Source organism: Hemitrygon akajei, chromosome 9 (assembly GCF_048418815.1).
Source record: "Hemitrygon akajei chromosome 9, sHemAka1.3, whole genome shotgun sequence".
In the NCBI taxonomy this organism is placed as follows: Eukaryota; Metazoa; Chordata; class Chondrichthyes; order Myliobatiformes; family Dasyatidae; genus Hemitrygon; species Hemitrygon akajei.
In genome coordinates, this window is record NC_133132.1 from 59,635,982 (window position 1) to 59,659,798 (window position 23,817).

At 41.0% G+C, this 23,817-nt stretch overlaps 1 protein-coding gene across 1 annotated transcript; it reads right to left on the bottom strand.

The window, feature by feature from the left end:
* Nucleotides 1-8,578: 8,578 nt before the first annotated feature.
* On the bottom strand, nt 8,579-8,778 carry LOC140732782 (cytochrome b-c1 complex subunit 10-like). Its single transcript, XM_073055427.1, has one exon. It carries the CDS (start codon nt 8,776-8,778, stop codon nt 8,611-8,613), a length of 168 nt encoding a protein of 55 aa, XP_072911528.1. The 3' UTR covers nt 8,579-8,610.
* Nucleotides 8,779-23,817: the final 15,039 nt, after the last annotated feature.

Below are 23,817 nucleotides of genomic sequence, written 5' to 3' on the forward strand. Positions count from 1 at the left end.
ACTGTCCACAGGGAAAACATTGCAAACTCCACACAGACAGCGTCCGAGCTGTGGATCGAACACCATCTGGAGCTGAATGCAGCAGATTTGCATGTATGCACTATGCTGACCCTATTAACCCAGAGATTCATGGTGTCCCCATTTCACTCATGAAACACAGCATCTCATTTCTTTTCCCTTTTAACATTCTGAATGTTAAAAGGCCTGAACAGATTAGAGATGGCAAAGTTATTTCCCATAGAAGGGGATTCTAGGACAAGAGGGCATGACTTCAGGATTGAAGGGTGTCCTTTCAGAACTGAGATGCGGAAAAATTACTTTAGTTGGAGGGTGGTAAATCTGTGGAATTTGTTGCCCTAAGCGGCTATGGAGGCTAAGTCATTGGGTGTATTTAAGGCAGAGGTCTTTAAGTTCTTGATTAGCCAGGGCATCAAAGGGTATGGAGTGAAAGCAGGGGAGTGTGGATGACTGGAAGAATTGGATCAGCCCATGATTGAATGGTGGAGTAGACTCAATGGGTTGAATGGCCTACTTCTGCTCCTATATCTTATGGCCTTATGGAATGAGAAACTATGGTTTAAAAATGAATTTAGTGATCAGAGCTTGGTTCAGAATGTGACTGCAAAATTTCCTAAAATTTATTTTAACACTGTTAAAAATTAAAGCATGATACTGTAGATGTTAAAAATTTGCAATAGAAACAGAAAATAATCAGGGCAGTCACCATCTGTGGGTAAATTATTTGGGGCCATGCCCAGCACCAAGCAACCAACAGCAGCCGGTGTCTGTTGTGTGAATTTTATTTTTCAAATGAGGCAATGTAATCACTTGGGCTTCCTTAGCATTTGAAGAGCAAATTCAAATTAAAAGTAAAGCACTCTGATAAAGCAGAGAAGAACTTGGCTTATTTTCAACATTGAAGGGAATGCATCCTGATGCAGGGTCTCAGCCCAAAACATCGACTGTTTACTCTTTCCCATAGACACTGACTGGCCTGCTGAGTTCCTCCAGCATTTTGTGTTACTTGGATTTCCAGCATCTGCAGATTTTCTCTTATTAGCAAATTAATTAAAACTGAACTGAACACTTGATCAGTTGTTTCAGTCATTCCACACAATGAGTGTGAATGGCATTTCTAAGATACCATACAGAGGCCTGCAGATTTCCAAATAAAAACTTATACTGGAGAAATGGTAACACCTGTGGGAATGACATTCACAACATTGAAATACAACAACCAACGAGCCTGAGACTTTTTCTGATTAATGTTCAGCCTGATGTTGAGAAGCTGATGTCACTGCAACAAGCCCATCCATCTCATTGAGAGGTGAATAAGCAATGAAGTACTGAATAGTTAATGACTGTGATTAATGAAATAATTGTATTTGTAGATTTAGATTTGATTAATTTTTGAATTTGCATTTCTTATTTTCTTCCACTGTGAATTGTAACTCAAAAGTCTTTATAGGTTTTTTGTAATGGCTGGAAAACGAGAGGGGGTCGTTGGGAATGTGGTCTGGTGGGAAAGCGGGCAGCAACTCAGAAAAACTGGGAACCACTACTCAAAACCTTGCTTATTCGTGCACCTGTCCAAGAGTTCCGATACACAAAAAGGAAGTTGTCCACCTTGTTCTGTAGAGAAATGTTCTCCTTTTCCATCGCTTTAATGGACTTCTTGACGGTTTGGATGACCCTTTCAGCTAACCCATTCATTGCTGGTTTGAAATGTCTGATGCTATTTTTCTTCATGAATAACTTGAATTGTTCTGATGTGTATTGTGGTCTGTTGTCACTCACAATTTGTTCAGGTAAGCCATTTCTGCTGAAGATTGTCCTCAGGGTAGAAATAGTCTTTCCTGATGTGGTTGACTTCATTGGTATAATCTCTGGCCACTTTGAATGAGAATCCACAGCAACCAGAAACATGGAGTCCATGAATGGCACAGCAAAGTTAATACTGTATATACTCTTTGCCTTGGTGACAACAGCCACTCTCATGGGTATAATGGTGCCTGTGGGGCTGCATTTCGAACTTTTTTAGGCATCCTGAACAGCTTTTGGTCTAACCTTCACTGTCTATCTATTCCCAACCGCCACAAGTAACTCCAGCTGAGACTTCATATTGGCTATACCCAGGTGTCCTTCATTCAGATTCTCTAACACCTTCTCATGAACATTAGCCAGCTGGGACAGTCTCTGTTTAGTCCTACCATTTGGGCTGCCATTGCCGGCTGATGACTCACGGAGAGCTTTGATTATGTGGCAGTCTGGTTAGATTTTACTCAACCATTCATGTCCAAAAGTGCTGGCTCTCCACTTTTCAACACAAAGCTCTAACTGTTGTGTTTGGCTTCCATACATCACATTCACTTTCAGTTGGTCTTTGGGAGACACTTTTTCACCTGTGTAGGTCTTTAGCATCACTGTTTTCTCTGGTAGTATCTTAGAAAACAGTCTGTTGTAGTCAGCCTCTGGAATTAGAGACGAGGCTGACTCTGTATCCAGCTCCATTTGCAGTTTTACGCCAGACACATCTATTGTGATCCAGATAATTGTGTGATCTGTTTCAGTTGTACTCTGCAGTTCCAAGCATGGCAGTTCACCTTTGTCAGACTCTGTGTTGTCTGATTCTGTTTCACATTTCGGTACTTTATATATTTGCTTAGTTTTGTGTTTGAAACTTTTCACTCAGTTATGCTTGTCTGCCTTTCACATGCTATAGGATCTTATCTGTGACACTTTGTGTAAACTTTTTCTTTGATCCAACAGTCACTTGCATCATGGGAGGATCTGCCACATCAATAAAATATTTGGTTTTTTTCACCATTCAGGGACATATTGTGCATTTCACGTTCTAACCTCTTTTTCTTGAATTCTGCTGCTTCCTTTGCTGCAGTCTCTACCAATATTGCAATGGTCAATGCCCATTCTAAGATCAGGTCTCTCTCTGACAGTTACCTCATTTGAGTGCTTTGACTATGCAAACCACACACAAGCCTGTCCCTTATTGAATCAGGAAGCCCATCTGCAAAGTCACAGTATTGGGAAAGCTTGCGCAGTTCTGCAATGATTTCAGAAATGCTTTCCCCCTTTGTCTGGTTCCTTCTGTAAAATCTAAACCTCTCAGCTTGTACCAGCAGTTCAGGGCTCAAGTGATTTTTTATAATTGTAACAATTTTGTCAAACACCTTGCTTGCTGGCTTTTCAGGAGTTACTATGTTGCACAAGAGACTGTAAATTTTAACATCCATTAAGCTGGGAAGAGTGGCGGCTTTCTTTTGCTCATCCATGTCAATCGCCTTACACAACAGTTCAACCCTTTTGATATACGGGGGTGATTGATAATTTTATGGCCTGGGGTAGAAGGAGTCAATTTTAGAAAAGGGCACATTTACTTTTCAACGTAGTCCCCTCCTACATTTGCACACTTAGTCCAGCGGTCGTGGAGCATACGGATCTTGGACCTCCAGAAAGTGTCCACAGCATGGGTGATTGATAAGTTTGTGGCCAAAGGTAGGAGGAGATGAGTCATACAGCTCTTGTTACATGCACATGCAGTTCAACTCTTTGAGTGATTATTCAGAAAGTTTGAAATTAATAACTTATCTCTTTATTAACCTCAAACTTTCTGCAATCACTCAAAGAGCTGAGCTGCATGTGCATGCAACGAGAGCTGTATATCCCTCAGATCTATTTTTAATCTTTCTCTTCTCACCATAAACCTATGTTTTCTAGTTTTAGGTCCCAGTCCCTGAGAACAAGACTGACCTCTCATCTTATCTATGCCCCTCGTGTATTTTATAAACCTCTATAAGATCACCCTTCACCCTCCTATGTTTCTGAGAAGTGTCCCAGCCTATCCAGTCTCTCCTTATAAATCAAGCCCTCCAGTCCCAGTAACATCCTCAAGAATCTTTACTGCATGCTTTCTAGCTTAATTACATCCTTCTAATATCCTAGTAACCAGAAGTCCACACAGTATTCCAAGTGTGGTCCAACCAGCATCTTGCATGATTGTAACATGATGTCCCAAATCTTGTCAGCAATGGCCTTACTAATGAAAGTAAAAGTGCCATATGTCTTCTTCATCAATCTGTCTATCCGTGTTTCTATTTTCAGAGAACTATGTACCTGTTTCCCATTATACAGCACTTTCCAGAGGTGTACAATGGTCTATGTAAGTCCTGCCCTAGTTTAACATAACAACGTTCAACACCTTTGCCTTGTCAAGAGTTAAATTCCAGTTGCCATTCTCTGGCTCACTTCCCAAGTTGGTCCATATTTATTTTCAATCCTCTTCACTGCTCATACACCACCAATATGAAGATTGTCTGCAAACTTATCAACCATGTTAACAATATTGTCATTCAAATCATTAATATAGATAACAAGCACAAGTAGATGCAGCAAAGATCCCTGCAGTACACTGCTAGTCATGGCCTCAGTTCTGCAAAATAACATTCTGCTTCTTCCATGAAGCCAGTTTTGTTTCTATTTATTTACTTACTTTATTGTCACCAAAATAATTGATACTGGAGCGTACAATCATCACAGTGATATTTGATTCTTCGCTTTGTGCTCACTGAAGTACAAATCGAAGGAAATATAATAAAAATTTAAATTATAAATCATAATTAGAAAATAGAAAAGGGAAATTAAGGTAGTGCAAGTCAGGTCCAGATATTTGGAAGGTACGGCCCAGATCCGGGACAGGATCCCTTCAGCAGTATCATCACAATTGGAAAGAAGCTGTTCCCAAATCTGGCCATACGAATCTTCAAGCTCCTGAACCTTCTCCCGGAGGGAAGAGGGACAAAAAGTGTGTTGGCTAGGTGGGTCATGTCCTTGATTATCCTGGCAGCACTGCTCCAACAGCGTGCGGTGTAAAGTGAGTCCAAGGACGGAAGATTGGTTTGTGTGATGTGCTGGGCTACGTTCATGATCTTCTGCAGCTTCTTCCGCTCTTGGACAGGACAACTTCCATACCACGTTGTGATGCACCCTAGAAGAATGCTTTCTCTAGTGCACCTATAAAAATTGGTGTGAGTTTTAGGGGACAGCCCAAATTTCTTAAGCTTTCTCAGGAAGTAAAGGCGCTGATGGGCCTTCTTGGCAGTGGACTCTGCTTGGTTAGACCAAGTCAGGTCATTTGTGATATTCACCCTGAGGAACTTAAAGCTTTTGACCTGTTCCACCAGCGCACCACCGATGTAGATGGGGTTGAGCGGTCCACTACTCCTTCCGAAGTCAACAACCAATTCCTTCATCTTGCTGACGTTGAGGGATAGGTTATCGTCTTTTCACCATGCCACCAGGTTCTTAATTTCCCCTCTGTACTCAGACTCATCATTACCCAAGATATGGCATACAATTGTGGTGACGTTTGGCTGTATCATCCTGAATTCATGTGTCATAGCCTTCCAAATTAGCCTGCCATGTAGTACTTTGTCAAAAAGCAGGATAGACCAGGGAGAAACGAGAGAAATTCTGCAGATGTTAGAACCAACACACACAAAATGCTGGAGGAACTCAGCAGTCCAGGGAGCATCAATGGAAAAGCGTTCAGTCGATGTTTCGGGCTGAGTCCCTTTATCAGGACTGGAGAAAAAATGATGAGGAGTCAAAATAAGAAGGTGCGGAGATGGGTAGGGATGAAATAAAGAGCTGGGAAGTTGATTGGTGAAAGAGATACAGAGCTGGAGAAAGTGGAATCTGATAGGAGAAGATAGGAAGTCATGGAAGAAAGAAAAGGGAGAGGAACACCAGAGTGAAGTAATGGGTAGGTAAGGAGATAAGGTGAGAGAGGGAAATTGGAATGGGGAATCGTTGGGGGGGCATTACTGAGTTCATGCCATCAGGGTGGAGGCTACCCAGACAAAATATAAGGTGTTGCTCTTTCAACTTCAGTGTGGCCTCATCACGACAGTAGAGGAGACCATGGACTGTCATGTCAGAATGGGAATAGGAAGTGGAATAAAAATGGGTGGCCACTGGGAGATCCTATTTTTTCTGGCAGATGGAGGGTAGGTGCTTAGTGAAGTGGTCTCCCAATCTACATCGGGTCTCTTGTACATACAGGAGGCCAAACTGGGAGCACCGGATACAGTAGATGACCCCTATAAACTCACAGATGAAATGTCACCTCACCTGGAAGGACAGTTTAGGATATTGAATTGTAGTGAGGGAGGATGGGTAGGGGTGTGTGTAGCACTTGTTCTGCTTGCAAGGATAAGTGCCAGGAGGGAGATCAGTGGGGAAGGACAAATGGACACGGGAGTCGTGCAGGGAGCAATCCCTGCGGAGAGCAGAAAGTGGGAGAAAGGGAAAGATATGCTTGGTGGTGGGATTCTGTGGAGATTGTGGAAGTTATAGAGAATAATGTGCTGGACACGGAGGCTAGTGGGGTGGTAGGTGAGGACAAGAGGAACACTATCCCTGGTGGGGTGGTAGGTGAGGACAAGAGGAACTCTATCCCTGGTGGGGTGGTAGGTGAGGACAAGAGGAACACTATCCCTGGTGGGGTGGTAGGTGAGGACAAGAGGATGGGGTGAGGGTAGACTTGCACAAAATGGAAGAGATGCAGTTGTGGGCAGTGTTGATGGTGGAGGAAGGGAAAACCCTTTCTTTGAAGAAAGAGCATGCCTGACCAGGGAGAGTCAGTAGATGTCATTTACTTTGATTTTCAGAAGCCTTTGACAAGGTGCTACACATGAGGCTGCTGAACAAGAAAAAAGGCCCGTGGTATTACAGGAAAGACTCCAGCACGGACAGAAGATTGACTGACTGGCAGGAGGTAAAGAGTGGGAATAAAGTGGGAAACACAAAGTACACTGCAGATGCTGTGGTCAAATCAAGACGTACAAAAGCTGGATGAACTCAGCAGGTCGGGCAGCACAAACTGATGAAGGGTCTCAACCCGAATCGTTGATTGCTTCTTCCAACGGATGCTGCCCGACCTGCTGAGTTTATCCAGCTTTTTTGTACGTCTGGAATAAAGTGGGCCTTTTCTGGTTGGCTGCCAGTGACCAGTGGTGCTTGCTAGGAGTTGGTATTGGATCCACACGTTTTCTTATTGCATGTTAATAATCTGGATGATGGAATTATTGGTTTTGTGGCCTAGTTTGTAGGTGAAATAAAGATAGTTGGAAGGGCAGGTGGTGTTAAGGAAGCTCGGAGTTTGCAGAAGAACTTGGACAGATGAGGATAATAGGCAAAGAACTGGCAGTTAGAATACAGTGCAGAGAAATGTATGCTCATGCACATTGGTAGATGGAATAAAGTTGTAGACTATTTTCTAAACAGGGAACAAATGGACTCGGGAGCCTGGCACAGGATCCTGCAAGGGTTAACTTGCAGGTTGAGTTGGTAGGAAGGAATGCAAAAGGAATATTTGTGTTCATTTCCAGAGGACTAGAATATAAAAACTAGGATGTAATTCCAAGGTTTTATCGGGCATTGGTCTGACTGCATTTGGAGTACTGTGAGCAGATTTACCCCTATATCTAGAAAAGGGTGTGTTGACATTGGAGATAATCCAGATGAAGTTTACGAGAAGGATCCCCAGATTGAAAGAGTTGTCTGAAGAACGTTTGATGGCTCTGGGCCTGTACTCGTTGACCTTTAGAAGAAGGAGGAGGTATCCCATTGAAACCTTCTGAATATTGAAAAGCCTGGGTAGAAAGGATCTGGAGAGGATATTTCTAATAGTGTGAGAGTCTAGCATCAGAGGGCACAACCTCAGAGTATAAAGACATCCCTTTAAAACTGAGATGAGGCCGAGTTTCTTTAGCCAGAGGGGGGATGGGAAATTCATTGCCACAGGCAGCTGTGGAAGCCAATTCATTGGGTATATTTAAAGTAGTGATAGATAGGTTCTTGATTAGTAAGGGTGTCAAAAGTTACAGGGATAGGGTAGGATAATGGTGCTGAGAAAATAAATGAACTATGATGTAACGGAAGCGATACCTTGAATGTTCTAATTTGGATCCTAAGTTTTATTTTCTTATCATCCAGTGACACTAACTCCAGTAGAACCATAGAACATTACAGCAGAGAAACAGGCCTTTTGGCCCTCTCTGGCTGTGCCGAACCATTTTTCTGCCTAGTCCCACTGACCTGCACCTGGTCCATATCCCTCCATACACCTCTCATCCATGTACCTGTCCAAGTTTTTCTTAAATGTTAAAAGTGAGCCTGCACTTACCACTTCATCTGGCAGCTCATTCCACACTCCCACCACTCTCTGTGTGAAGAAGTTCCCTCCCACCAATGTTCGCTTTAAACCTTTCCCCCTTCGCCCTTAATCCATGTCCTCTGGTTTTTTTCTTCCCTAGCCTCAGCGGAAAAAGCCTGCTTGCATTCACTTTATCTATACCCGTCATAATTTTATACACCTCTATCAAATCTCCCCTCATTCTTCTACATTCCAAGGAATAGAGTCCTAACGTATTCAACCTTTTTCTGTAACTCAGTTTCTCAAGAGCTGGCAACATCCTCGTAAACCTTCTCTGCACTCTTTCAATCTTATTAATATCCTTCCTGTAATTTGGTGACCAAAACTGCACACGATCGGACTTGGTCAGATTATTCCCTTAAATCCGTCAATAATCTTCAATCACTCTTGAATTTTCCTTTTATGTATGGGATACGGCTAACTACAACTCTCCAATCTGTAGCGTAGACCAGCAGTACACCAGCCACAGCTCCCCATGTAGTGATAGTTGGAATCCAGTTCTTCAGCAGCTGCCTGTGTCTGGGCCCGAGAATTCGCTCCAGCATCCCGGCGGCCGTTCGTCCCCTCCCGATTGACCGACTGTCCACCCACATACCTGCCAGTTGGAAAGCCGTAATGGAAAATGTTAGTTGTTAAGCTTTTCTTCCCCATTCTCCAATTTATGATTGCCAGCACCTGCTTTCTGTAAGGTGGATAAATTCCAAGGCATCCTTATCCATATCACTTAATTCCTTGGTTTCCATGCAATTTTACTGTTTGTTTGTAATTTGTTTTTTTAATTGAAGTTCATCATCAAACAAACATTTGCATAAGATGTATTTCAGACATTGTACATATATATCATATAATCATATATGTCACAAATCTTCACATAGTATTTATCTGAGGTATACACTTATAGAAAAGAGTTGAAAGAAAAAACAAGCAAAAGGAAAAAACTATGTACAAGTAGGGAGTGATCTTTTTTTTTACAACATATTCATTGATTTGTGAGAATAAAATCAGGCCTATGAGGCATTATGTAGTTAAACCATTTTCCCCAGTATGAATCAAATTGTTCTAGCTTATGATTAACAGATGCTGTTATCTTCTCCATTTTGTAAATGTCCATTGTAATTTCCATTCATACATTTAAAGTTGGGCTTCCATTTCCTAGGAAGAGTCTTTTTACCAGCCACCAACAGTATATTCATTAAATATTTATCTCTTTTCAACCATTCTTGAGGTATATATCCAAAATATATGGTCTTACTCTCTAAGGTTATTTCACATTTAAAGATGTCTTGTAGGGCATTGTGAATCCCCCTCCAATAGTCTTTGATAACAGGGCAGTCCCAAAACATATGATAATGATTTGTATTTTGATTTCCACAATTTCTCCAGCAAACAGGGAGGTTACTATCATAATGGGATTTCTGAGAGGGTGTAATAAAATATCTTATCAAGTTTTTCCATCCAAACTTCTTCCATTTCTGTGAACTGGTGCACTTCCATTGATACCTCCATATTATTGTCCATTCTTCCTCAGATATAATTATCCCTCCTTCCTTCTCCCATTTTGTTTTAATGTATGAAGTCGAATGTGTTTTAAGATTTGACAACCCCTTATACATGCTTGAAATGATTCTACTACTATTATCTGAATTATATGCTTTTCTAAATAGCTCTATCAAGCAGGTGCTTGCCTTGGTTACATTTTTAAGCGTCTTATTAACATACTGTCGCATCTGTAAATACCGATAAAAATCTTGTTTTTCTAATAAGTGTTTCTCCTTAAGCATTTCAAAACTGACCAGTGTTCCTTCTTTCATTATGTTGCAAAGAACTGTTATTCCTTTAGCTGACCAGTCCTTAAACCTAGCATCCAATTTATTTGGTGTAAAATCCAGGTCATATGCACACCATTTATGAATTGCAATATCTCCCTCTAGATTATATTCTTTTATAGTAGTCTTCCATATTTTATGAGTCAATTTCACCCATGAGTTATCAATAGTATTTATGTACCTTTGCAGGTTGTTATCAGCCAAAATTGCTTGTATGGGGATGGGAAGTACCCGCTCCTCATTGTTTTTCTATTGAGCATCATATGATGGGTTACACCAACATATCACAGCTCTCAACTGTGCTGCAAAATAATAATCTCTAAGCGAAGGTAGGCCCCATCCCCCCTTTTCCTTTGCTAATTGCAAAGTTTTGAGATGAACTCTAGGCCTTTTACCCTGCCAAATATACCTTCATAGCATCATGTTCCATTCATTGAATTGATTTTGATTAATCTCTATTGGTAGGGTCTGAAAGAAATATAACAGTCTGGGCAGTATATTCATTTTAATAGACTCAATCCTTGAACTGAGACCGAGAAAAGGAATCAGGTTCCATCTTGTCATATCTTCCTTAATTTTTTATATAAAGGCTGATAATTACATTCTGATAATTTTGCCAAATCTTTTGGCATAATGATGCCCATATATTTGAAAGACTATGTTTGCCATGCCCAGGGATATCTTCCTTCAATTTCTCTTGGTGGCCTATAGTAATATGATATCTTCATTTTGTCTGATGTATTGAGCTAATCGTTCCAGATATAACACGAAGAGTAGCAGTGACCATGCACAACCCTGTCTCGTGCCCCTTTCTAGGATAAGACTATTTGGTAAATATCCATTGATAAATAAACAAATCTATGTAAAACTCTGGAAAGAAAATTCCAATTAACCGAATCAAATGCCTTTTCAGTGTCCATGCTTATCACTATTGCTTCGATTTTATTTTTTTGTATATGATCCATAATGTGAAGTGTCCTTCGTATATTGCGTTTGGCGTTGTCGTATAAAACCTGTCTGATTGTTACGTATCAGTATGGGCAGAAACTCTTCTAATCTAATGGCCATGATGGAGGTAAATAATCTATAATCTACATGAAGAACGGATATTGGTCTAAATGACCTGCATTTTATCCTCGTCTTCTTTCGGTATAGCTGAGATTATCACTTCCTTCCAACTGGGTGGCATTTGTGCCTTTTTTAGAGCCCAGTTCAGTGTAAGGAGTAAAACAGGAATTAACTCATTTTTAAATTCTTTGTACCACTCTGCTGTATACCCATCTGATCCTGGTGACTTGCTTAATTTAAGCTAAATTGCAGCTTTTAATTCAACTTCAGTTAGATCAGCAATCATCGTTCTATTTTGTTCTTAGCTTAAAGTGGGTAACTCTAGAGAATTCAAGAAGGTGTCAATTTGGGTTATGCTTCCCCCTGGAACTTTGGAATATAGAGTTTTGTAAAACACTTCAAAAGCTTCTTGAATTTCACATAGCTTATTTTTTTATCATTTTCGTTCTTGGGTCCTTAATTCTATGAATTGTATTTTCTGCTATCTTTTTTTCCAGTTACCATGCCAGTATTTTCATAGATTTCGATCCACCTTCATAATGTCTCTGTTTCAGAAACATTAAATTTTTCCTGACTTCTTGCATAGCCAAACTATTAATTACATTCCTAATTTTTAAAATTTCCCCTAATGTATCCTGTGCCAAATTCAATTTGTTTTTTTTTCTCTAGTTCCTTCAGCCTATTTTGTAATTCCTCTAATGTTTTATTCCTTATTTTTTTCTTATATAAAGATATGGCTATAATTTTGCCTTTTAAGACCGCCTTCAGAGTATTCCATAAAATGGGAGGTGAACCCTCTCCATTATCATTAAATTCTAAGTAGAGACCAATTTCTTTTTAAATTTGTTCCTTAAGGTATGGATCATTGAGTAGACTTGAATTTAGTTTCCAAATAGTATTCTTCAGTTGTAGGTCAAAATCAACAGATAAGTATATAGGTGCATGGTCACTTACATCTATTGTCCCAATTCCACAGGTGTTTACTTTGTCTTTGTCTTTTTCAAATGTTATGAAATAGTCTATTCTTGTATATACAGAATGGGGAGCAGAATAATGAGTGTAATCCCTTCTGTTGGGGTAAAGGTCCCTCCATATATCAATTAAACCAACATCCTCAAAAAGTGTATTAACTTTCTTATGTAAGGATTTTGTTTCATAGGTTTTTCTATTGGAAGAATCTAAGTTTGGTTGTAATTGTAAATTTAAGTCTCCCCCACATATCAGGAGACCTTCTGTTTCCGCTACCATATTATCAGTAATTTTCTGAAAGGAACCAATATCACTTCCCGGGGGTGCAAATATATTCAATAGAGTAACTGAATTTCCGTCTATATTCCCCCTTACCAGAATATATCTGACCTCTTTGTCTCCCATTTCAAATACTTTTTCAAAATTTAGCTTACTTGAGATAAGAATAGCAACTCCTCTCCTATGTCCTGATTTATATGAGGAGAAAAACAAATTAGTGAAGCCCATTCTCTTTAGTTTTCTATGCTCATTATCACGTAAATGAGTTTCCTGTAAATATACTACATGGGCTTGCTCCTTTTTCATTTTGGATAAAATTCTATTACGTTTGATTAGATTTAATAGTTCATTGACATTAAAAGAAATGAATTTTACTTTGTCCTTGGCCATCTGTATTTATCTGTCAATGTATTATTGAAATTAGCAGAATAAAACTTAATCGATCTATTCCCTGAACAAATAAGAACCAAGAAACGCAAATAATAACAAATATGGCAACGAATGTGTGATTCCAAGGCTGAGGTTTCTGGTAGATGACCCTGCGTTGAGCTAGAGGAAATGTCTAGCTGTGGGGGATAACCCCTCCTACTTTTGAGTTGAGGACCCCCATTGCAGTATTCATAAACGTCAGTGAACCATTACACAGAAAAGATTTCCCTGTGTACTCCTCCTATATATATATATACACACACACACCCACACACATATATATATGCATACATATATATTACATGCACTCATATATATGGGAAACACGAGGAAATCTGCAGATGCTGGAAATTCAAGCAACACACAAAATGCTGGTGGAACGCAGCAGGCCAGGCAGCATCTATAGGGAGAAGCGCTGTTGACGTTTCGGGCTGAGACCCTTCATCAGGACTAACTGAAAGGAAAGATAATAAGAGATTTGAAAGTAGGAGGGGGAGGGGAAATGCGAAATGATAGGAGAAGACCTATCCATGGCCTCCTCTACTGTCAAGATGAATCCACACTCAGGTTGGAGGAAGAACACCTTATATACCGGCTGGGTAGCCTCCAACCTGATGGCATGAACATTGACTTCTCTAACTTCCGTTAATGCCCCTCCTCCCCTTCTTACCCCATCCCTGATATATTCAGATTTTCCCCCTCCTTTTTTTTCTCTCTGCCTAGCACTCTGCCTGTTCTCCATCTCCCTCTGCTGCTCCCCTCCCCCTTTCTTTCTCCCTAGGCCTCCCGTCCCATGAACCTTTCCCTTCTCTAGCTCTGTACCCCTTTTGCCAATCACCTTTCTGGCTCTCAGCTTCACCCCACCCCCTCCGGTCTTCTATCATTTTGCATTTCCCCCCCCCCCCTCCTACTTTCAAATCTCTTACTATCTTTCCTTTCAGTTAGTCCTGACGAAGGGTCTTGGACCGAAACATCGACAGCGATTCTCCCTATAGATGCTGCCTGACCTGCTACGTTCCACCAGCATTTTGTGTGTGTTGCACACGTATATATATTCTCATTTTGGTGGGGAAAAAGGAGTAAATGAGTGACTAAATAATAACAACTAAGTAATATAAAATCCACATTATAATAAGTATTTCTCGAGGTAGGTATATCACCGTTTACTTTTGCTTCCTTTTAGCTTCTCAACATTTTTAAAGTTAGCCAAACCTTATGTCTCTTCTGGAGGGGGTGAAGGCTGTCTTTGGAAAACTCCCAGTCTCTTCCTGATATACTTCTCTCGGCCTCCTCCCACATCTTGCCTTTTGGATTCTTGCACTATTTCCCAAGCAGAGCGGGATAATTCCTCTGCCAGGCTTTCCCTCGGTTTGATCACGCTGACGGGCAACCCTCTGGCCTTCATGTCTGTAGTCACCTCCCCCACTGTCTGATATAGTTGGATCCCATCTTGATAAAACACTCAAAGTTTAGCAGGGTACGGAGTTTGAAAGCTAATCCTTTCTTGCTTTAGTATTCGCTTTACTTCAGAGTATCCTTTACGTTTCTGCAGGACCGCAGGGGGTAATCTTGGTCGAAATATATTAATTTATCATCTAAAAACACCCTCTTATTACTCCAGGCCCTTCGTAGAATCTCCGCCTTGGTACTGTATCAAAGGAATTTAATTACTATTGAGCGTGGCTTATCTGCTCTATCTCGGGTAGGCTTCGGGATGGGCGCATGATGCGCTCTCTGAATTTCCAGCTCGATAGTCGAGGGAAGCTCCAACGCGTCCCGCAGCAACTTTCCGACAAACTCCGTCATAGACAAGCCCTCCACTCCTTCAGGAACGTTGTATATTCTGATATTTTTCCGGCGTGATCGTCCCTCCAGATCAAGCAGTTTACCTTCTTGTTGATTTAATATTTTTATCGTCTCACTCAGTATCTGTTTCACATTTTGAACACGATCTTCCACCTCCTCAATTCGAGTCTCTGCCACCGCTATTTTTTGATTGATGTTGGCGAGCTCTGACTTAATATCATGTAGCTGCTGTTTTATATCTTTTTGGAACTCCCTTATATCTTTCAAAATTTCGATCATATTCACCGCTTCGCCTGAACGAGGCCCGGCGTCCGCCTCACTAGCACGCGGTCAGGTAGGAGAGCTGCTCGCTGCACTCCTCTCGGCCACAGGCTCAGCAGTGTCTCTGTTTTTATTTCCATTCTTTTTCCCCATTCTTGCCCCCTTATCATTTCAAATACTTCTGAAAAATACTATATTTGATGGGTTAATGGGGCTTAATATGCATTTTTCTGGAGGAACTAGTGACTTAAGTTGCCATTCTCGACAATGACATCACCAGAACCCCCTCCATGCAATTTTTCATGGTAAATACAGGTAAGAATTATTAAATTAAGATCTCACCCATCCTTGGTGGCTCCACATATAGATAACCGTATTGACCTTATGATGACCTATTCTCCCACTAGTTACTCTTTGGCATTTAGTTTTCTTATGGAAACTCTTAGGATTCTTCTTTATGTTAACTGCCAGATCTACCTCATGATCTCTTTAAGCCCTACTGATATTCCTCATTAGGGAAGTCATCAATCTCTTGTATTTCTCAACGCCTTCACTCGACCCTATATAGCTGCCTATATGTGTCATATTCTTTTATTCCTGACAAGAGCCTTAGTATCAACTGGGGCTCTTTGCCAAATTTGCATTTCTCTCCAATAGGTCCTCATGCTGTCTTGAAGTTTTCATATTTCACTTTTAAAAGCCTTCCACCTGCTAGCTGTCCCTGCAAACAGTCTCTGCTAGTCAACCTTTGCAAGTCCATATCTAATGCCTTCAAATTTACCTTGCCCCAATCTAGGACTAGTGAACCACTCTGAACTTTTATGATCTTAAGATATGCTTTCATAAGCCCCATGAATTTGCCCATCTTAATGTGCTTTAAGATCACCAGCATCTACTTTTTTGTAATGTAGATAAGTTCCAAGACATCCTATTCATATCCCTTAATTCCTTAGCTTCTGTGTCCTTTTCCACAGAAAATACAGGTATGAACAATTACCTTAAGACCTCACCTGTCCCTAGTAGTTCCACATACACTGTAGAATACTACATTCGTCCTTATGAGGATTTAAAAACTAATAGAATTATGGTTACTGGTCTGAAAGTGATCCCCACTGACACTCCTGTCACTTGGACGGCCTCATTCTCCAACAGAAGGTCCTCCTTTCTCATCAGGCCACTGCCAATTTGGAACGTGCATTTGGTATTTCAGCATCTCCATTATTTTCTGTAGATCTTTCATGAAAACAATACTTTTTTTCTGTTTTCAGTCACAGTATTTGAGGTATGATCTCACTAAGCTGTGTACAAAACCAGAGAGATTTACTGACATTTGTACACCAGTCATGCAGTAGAGGCTAACATTATTATTTATCTCCTCAATTGTGTTTCATATCATGTCTCTTCCCTGCACTGCCAGCTGCTAACTGTGATCTAATGATGTTACCAATGACCAGTTCTGTTTCTGAGTAAGAATTGAAATGGAGACCAAGTGTTGTGATGCATTACCTCTTTATTTCACAGTGAGAACACATTCCCAGCAAGATGCAAAGCAAAACACTAAGACTCTAAAAACAATTGATTATTAGCTTCCTAAGGACATCTGAAAGCAGTTGTCCTGTTAACAGCAGCAATTGTCCATGAACAGGCGTCTCCCCTAAATGAGTTGATCTGCAGCACCCAGTGTTTCACACATTCTATTCCATTATATTTCAACGGACAGTAAAGTGAATGAGGAAGATGAAGTGGTAACAACTATGATAGTTTATAAATGGTTTAAATACAGTCTCTACAGTTTAAGCGTTAACTTACAATTTTATATTTCAACCTGGAACCAGCTCTGAGTGCACCTATAGTCCCGCATTTGACACGCCCAGGATATCATCCAGCACAACCTCAGTGCTCTGTGCACCCAGCACTTCCCATTTCCAGTCAGCTCTTCTCATATTTTTGATTTCTGCTTGGTGAACACAAAGAGAATCTGTCCCATTGTGAAGATAGAATGTCACTGTATCTGTGTTCAGAACAATCTCAGTCTCAGTAAGTACTCAAATTATTTAAAGAGGAAAGGGAAATTCTCAGAGTGATCAATTCTGTTACCCAGAGGAGTCACCCACCCATATACAACTGTGCCGTGTGGAGACTTTGAACAAATATTTCTGCCTTGATAGCTCTTTCTTCAGATTCCCAGGTTTCTCACCAGCAAAGTTTAAATATGGAACTTCCTATTATTGGCTGAGTAAGTGTTTCTCTCTTACTGTCCAGTGTAGTTTCTCAGCACAACTTGTAGGTCCCTGGATACTGGGAAATTACTTGGAATTCAGAGGGCAGTTAATTATTAACAGTATTAAATAGACCAGCAGCCTCCTCTATCTAGAACATTTGGATCTGTCAGTATCAAAGCCGAATGTGTGGTTAAGGTGAGGGTGGAAGACCATGTGATTCCCCAACATATTTCATCCAGGGAGTGACATGGAGACACAGCTCCACAACCAGGACTACTGGGCACTAGACAATCAGTAGGGACCTTCGGTGGGAATAATTCATTAGAATGACTGAATTATTCATCAGAATAATTAGTTGTAATTTGCAGTGAATGCAAAATACAATTAATGAAAGGGAAAGAAAGCCTCAACTTGGACCCTTTGTTTGATGATGAGAGGCATTGATCATGTGAATAGTCAGAGGCTTTTCCCCAGGGCTGAAACGGCTAACACAAGAGGGCACAGTTTTAAGGTGCTTGGAAGTAGGTACAGAGGAGATGACAGGGGTAAGTTTTTTTACGCAGAGGGTGGTGAGTGCGTGGAATGGGCTGCCGGCAACAGTGGTGGAGGCGGCTACAAAAGGGTCTTTTAAGAGACTCCTGGATTGGTAAATGGAGCTTAGAAATATAGAGGGCTATGGGTAACCATAGGTAATTTCTAAAGTAAGGACATGTCCGGCATAGCTTTGTGGGCCGAAGGGCCTGTATTGTGCAGTAGATTTTCTATGTTTCTATCTTTCAACTAGTTAATTGTGAGTGAAGTGTGAGTTCCCTGTACTTGCAGGCATCTGGGTGGGAGGTAGGAACTGACAACTGGCCAGGAGAGCTCACAAGGCTTGTTGAAATCCCCAACAATGGAAGACATGCAGAACTAAAACTAATGTGTATAATATCACCCTGAGATATTTTACTTCATTACGCCTCCGAAATGCATGTTATTCCAGGAAGGAAACTACTAAAGGTGATAACAGAGTTGAGCACATCTCACTGTTTAAAATCTATAAGTATTAGAGCCTCTGAGAGAACAATTCTGTTTCATTTCCCAACAAAATACAGTTTCACGTGTCCAGCTTTGTTGAACCAACCAATGGAAATACTACTGTGGTCAAAAGAACGGTGGTCGTTTTCCAGTTTCTTCTTGAGTTCATTGGCAAGTCTTCCATAGTCTTCATTTTCCTTCTCAGTCACAAAGTGACTAATTCAGCATAAATATTGAAAAAAAAGCATTAAATTACTAATGAACTCTGTCCTGTTTGCTCAAGTTGCAATACCCATTCTGGGCTTGTATCACAGTCAGTACCAGACAATAAAAATCAGAGATTGCTCCCTATTTGGAGGCGCTGAATTCATTCTCTCTCTCTCTCTCTGTCTTTTTCATCCTCCATCCTCATCATCCTCCCCTGAGACAGATGAACTCCAAGAGTACAATGTTCAAAACCTCCTTCCTGTGTATGACTGCTGCCCTCTGTTGGGAGTTACTTGGTGTAGGACTTGTGACAGGATCCTTTGCTCAAGTGTTGCACAAAGTTTGCATCCTGTGTGTGCTTGGTTATTGCAGTGGTGAGGAAGCCACATTGTGAACACCAAGTGTAGTACACTAGATTGGGAGAAGTGCAAGTGCATTATTGCCCTTTGTCAGAAGGCTGTTTGGGTCCTTGGACGATGGGAAGGGAAGAGGTGAAAGGACAAGTGTTACACCTCCTGTAGTTGCATGGGAAATTGTCAGACATGAGCAGCAGTAGGCAGGGATGGGAGAGCAGACCTGTGAGTTGAGAATGGGGCAATCCCTTCAAAATGCTGAAAGAAACTGTGAAGGAACGTGAGAATGTTGTTGGAGCTAGTGGAAGGGAGGAACGAACATACATTAGAATGTGGACACCTCGGCACCTAGGAAAAATGTGATACTGCTAGAGAGGCTGCAAAGTAGAGAGGGCCTGTGAGGGGATGTTTCACTTATGAGGAGATGCAGGAAAATGTAAGCCTGTCTTCCTTCAAGAAGAGGACAAGGGTGCATATGGGTACATATCCTTCTCAACTAATGAATTTGGAATTATGTACAGCCTATTTGGGAAATCTGCAGGATGGATTTCTCAGCTGATGCAGGGTAGAAGGAGCCTTCTTGACACTGGATGGAATTTTGCCACATCAAAACTAACAAGAACACATTTTAGCAAACTACCATTTTGTGAATCCCATCTAGAGACATGCTGTTCAAATGTTCCACATCAGATTCCAATGCAATCTCTAACCCTTTAACTTAAATGTATGCCTTCTAATTTTATTCATCTCTGGCAAAGGTAATAAATTCCTGAAGCCTATCCTATCTATATCCCTTATAATTTTTTATATAGGTCTTCCCCAGCAGATAGGCTCGAGATAGATTAGGTAATATCAGCTTTATTATTAGGAATGGGAAAATGAAATTTATACTGCTTCTGACCTTTTCTATGGGAGAACATATCTCGGCGAGCACTTTCTGCCTTGTGGAAACTCAGTTCAAAGCTATAGTTCCAACTTGTGAACTGTTCTGGTGAGAAACAATTCTACTATAACTTGAAGAGGATCTGTATATAAAATTACGTGGAGTATCGATATAATAGAGTGCAGCTATATTTTCTACTTATTGGTGGGGGTGTTGAGGATCTGAGGGGATGTGATAAAATTAGAGGACATAGATATAGGCAAAGGAATAAAAGACTTAGATGGGATCTGAGGGAGTTGTTATCTACTCAGAGAGTGTAAAACCTACAACCTGCAATACATTGCCGAAGAGACTGGTGGAAGCAGTTTCACTGACAGTATTTATGAGGTGTCTAAGAAAGCACCGAGGCATTGAAAGCCGGGAACAAGTGCTGAAAAATGTGATGAGGTAAGAGCTCTGTCCACAGTATTAGACAGGAAGGCATGGTGTGGAGATTGGGAGAATGGAATGGAGTCCTTACAGGCAACAGGGTTTAGAGAACTATAAACAGGGCAGTTGCTGGTGTCTGTGGTTTGTAGTAGGTGTCAATGGCTAGCCCATTCCCCGCAATGGAGACAGCGAGATCCAGAACAGGAAGGGAGGAGTCAGAGATGGACAATGTGACAGGGAGAGCAGAGTGGAAATTGGCTGCAACAGGAATGAAATTCTCGAAGCAGTCACAGCTTGGGCAGTGTGTGATTGCCGATTGGTAAACATTTGATCTGGAGACAGTGAGTAGAGCTGATAGAAAGATTGTTGAATGTGAAGACAGGTTTGGGCAGTGAGTGTATTGTTGGAGGGGAACTGGTTGAGCATCTGGTTGAACTGGAGGAGGTAAAGGAGGATGATCAGAACCTCCTAATTTGGGGTGGAGAGGTAAAGGGAATGTACATCCCTGGTGTAGATGAACCAGATAGAACCATGAAATTGGAAACTGCTGAGGTAACAGAGTATTCCAAAGTTTCAGAGATTCAAGTGGGAAGAGACTAGACCAGGGGAAAAAAATTGGACTCAAGGTAGGAAGAAGCAAGTTGAGGTAAGACAAGACTGAAGCAGTGGATCTCGGACATTATGCTTCTGGATCTTTGGCAGCAGGTGGAAGGGCGCTCTGCAAGGTTGGGACACTGCAAGGTTGGAAGTTGTGGCAGGAAAATCTCTCGAGGAAAAGAGGTCTGTGATTGTATGGGAGACCATGGCCTGATGTTCACTGATTGGGTGGTTTGATTGAATCTTTCTGAACTGACATTCACTCTCTATAAACAGGATGTGAGTATTGTACTTGTCGGCAGGTTTGAGGCAATTAGCTTTGGTCTATGGGGGATACCAGTGTGTCAGACTATACAACATTACCCAGACTGTACAACATTAACAACAAATTACACAATCAAGGAAACTTCGCAGCCCTTTAACGTCAACATCATTCCACCCCATCAGAGGAATTCCCTTCCTTCCACTTATCACCCTCCCCCACATTCTTTACTGCTGAAATTTGCTTTCTCACTTTCTCAGTTCTAATAAAGTCTCCAACCTGTTACTTTAAGTCTTTCTCTTGCTCTAAAAGCAGTGTTTCTTGCATTATTGATTGTCAATAAAATAATGTTTTATTTAGATAAGATGAAGGTGAAATAAAGTGTTTAGCTAGATTTATTCACTGTGGTTAATGTGACAATTTCTGAAAAGCAACAATCCAAGTTATGTTTGCAACTATAAGGGCCTCAAACCTAATAGGACTATCTGAGAGGGATTAGTGGGACATCATTTAACAGCTACAGAATCTTTATTGCAGGATGATGTCAGGTGATCTCATGTGTCACTCACATCCATGCTCCACCTGAAGCTGTCAGTGTGGAGAGCAGCCATGGCCTCAGAAATGGAAGTGTAGGTTATGAGAGATGCACCAATCATTCTTAACACTGTTAGTACCGGTCAAGATCTCTACCCGTGTGACCAGCTTGCTCACCGCAGTCTGACCACATCTGAGTGTACTGCTCTCAGGAAAACAATGCACAAATGCTTCAACAGTGTCAACAACAACAAATCTTACCTCTCATAAATCTTTAATGGAGAAGAAATGAATAATTGAACTGACGGATCTTTTGGGAGAGGTGGAGTTTGGATTTCAAGTGGCAATGAAATGAAGATTGAAAATTGAGGTTTTATAATACCATTTTCAAATGGGACTCTAATTCCCCAAGGTGCAGAGATGGGAACTATTGTACCTGTGGAGAAAGAACAGTTTACAGTTACAGCATCTTACAGCAATACAGTTCACATATTGGCCCATCAACTCAATTGGCCATAAGACCATTTGGCACATTATGTCTGTCCTCCATTCCATTATGGGTGATCTCTTTCACTTCTCAACTCTACACTCCTACTTTCTCCACATAACCCTGGCACCCCCACTAATCAAGAAACTATCAAGCTCCATCTTAACTCACTTGGTCCTCACAGTTGTTTGTGGCAATGAATTCCACTGATTCACCACATTCTGGCTAAAGAAGTTCTACTCATCACTGTTCTAAAGAGATGTACTTCTATTCTGAGGCTGTACACACTGTTTTCTGGCCTCTCCCACTATAGGAAATAACCTCTCCTCATCCACTCTATCTGGGCCTTTCAATATTGGATATGTTCAATAAGATTCCCTGCCCCCACTATTCTTCTGGACTCCAGCAGGTACAGACACAAGGCGATCAAATATGATTCATACATTAATCGTTTCATTTCTAAGGCCATTCTTATGAATCTTCTCTGGATCCTGCCCAAAGCCAGCACATCCGTTCTTAGATAGGGGCCCCAAAATTGCTCACAATACTCCCAAGTGCAATTTGACCAATGCCTTTAAAGCCTTTAGCATTACATCCTTACTTTCATATTACAGTACTCTCAAAATGAATGGCAATATTGCATTTAGCTTCCTTATCACCAACTTGATTTACAAACTAATCTTTAAGGAATCTTGCATGAGGACTCCCATATCACTTTGCACCTCTGATTTATGAATTTACTCCCCATTTAGAAAATAGTCTGCGTCTTTATTCCTTCTACCAAAGTGAATAGACATACACATCCCTACACTTCATTCCATCTGCCACTTCTTCGCCCATTCGCTGAAACTATCTGTCCTTCTGCAGACTTCCTGCTTCCAGAACACTAACTGGCCCTCCACCTATCTTGGTTTTTTCCACAAATTTGGCCACAAAGCCACCGATTTCATCACCTAACTCATTGACATATAACATGAAAGGAAGCGATCCTCACACTGACCCCTGTGGAGTAGCACTAGTAACTGGCAGCCCAATAGAAAAGGCCCTCTTTATTCCTGTTCTTTCCCAATCAGCCAACCTACTATCTTTCCTGTAATATCATGGACTCTTGTTTAGCTGCCCCATTTGTGGCTCTTTGTCAAAGACCTTCTGAAACTTCAAGTGAACAGCAGCCACCGTCTCTCCTTGCCTATCCTGCATGTTATTTCCTGAAAGGATTACAGCAGATCTGCAAGGCAAGATTTCTCCTCATGGAAATCATGCTGACTTTGGCCTAATTCATCATGTGTCTCCGTGTGCCCCAATACCTCATCCTTAATATTGGACACCAAAATCTTCCCAACCGCTGAAGTCAAGTTAACTGGCCTATAATTTCATGTTTTTTGCCTTTCTTCTTTCTTAAAGAGTGGAGTGACATTTGCAATTTTTCAGTCCTAGTGATTCTTGAAATATAGAACCATAGAACATTACAGCACAGAAACAGGCCTTTTGTCCCCTCTTGGCTGTGCCGAACCATTTTTCTGCCTTGTTGCACTGACCTGCACCTGGACCATATCCCTCCATACACCTGTCAACCATCTAATGCCTCACAATCTCTTCAGCTACCTCTTTCAAAATCCTGGGGTATAGTCCATCAGGGCCAGGTGGCTTATCTACCTTCAGGTCTTTCAGCTTCCCAAACACCTTGTTCTTAGAAATTCACTTCTAGCCCCTGAAACTCCTGAATATCTGGCATATTGCTTGTGTTTTCCACAGTGAAGACTGATGCAAAATATTTATTGTTCATCTGCCATTTCTTTATTCTGCATTATTACATCTCCAATGTCATTTCCCAGCAGTTCCATATCCACTCCTGCCTCTGTTTTGTTCTTTATATATATGAAAAAAACTTTTGCTATCCTCTTTTATATTATTGGCTAGCTTACCTTCACATTTAATCTTTTCTCTCCTAATTG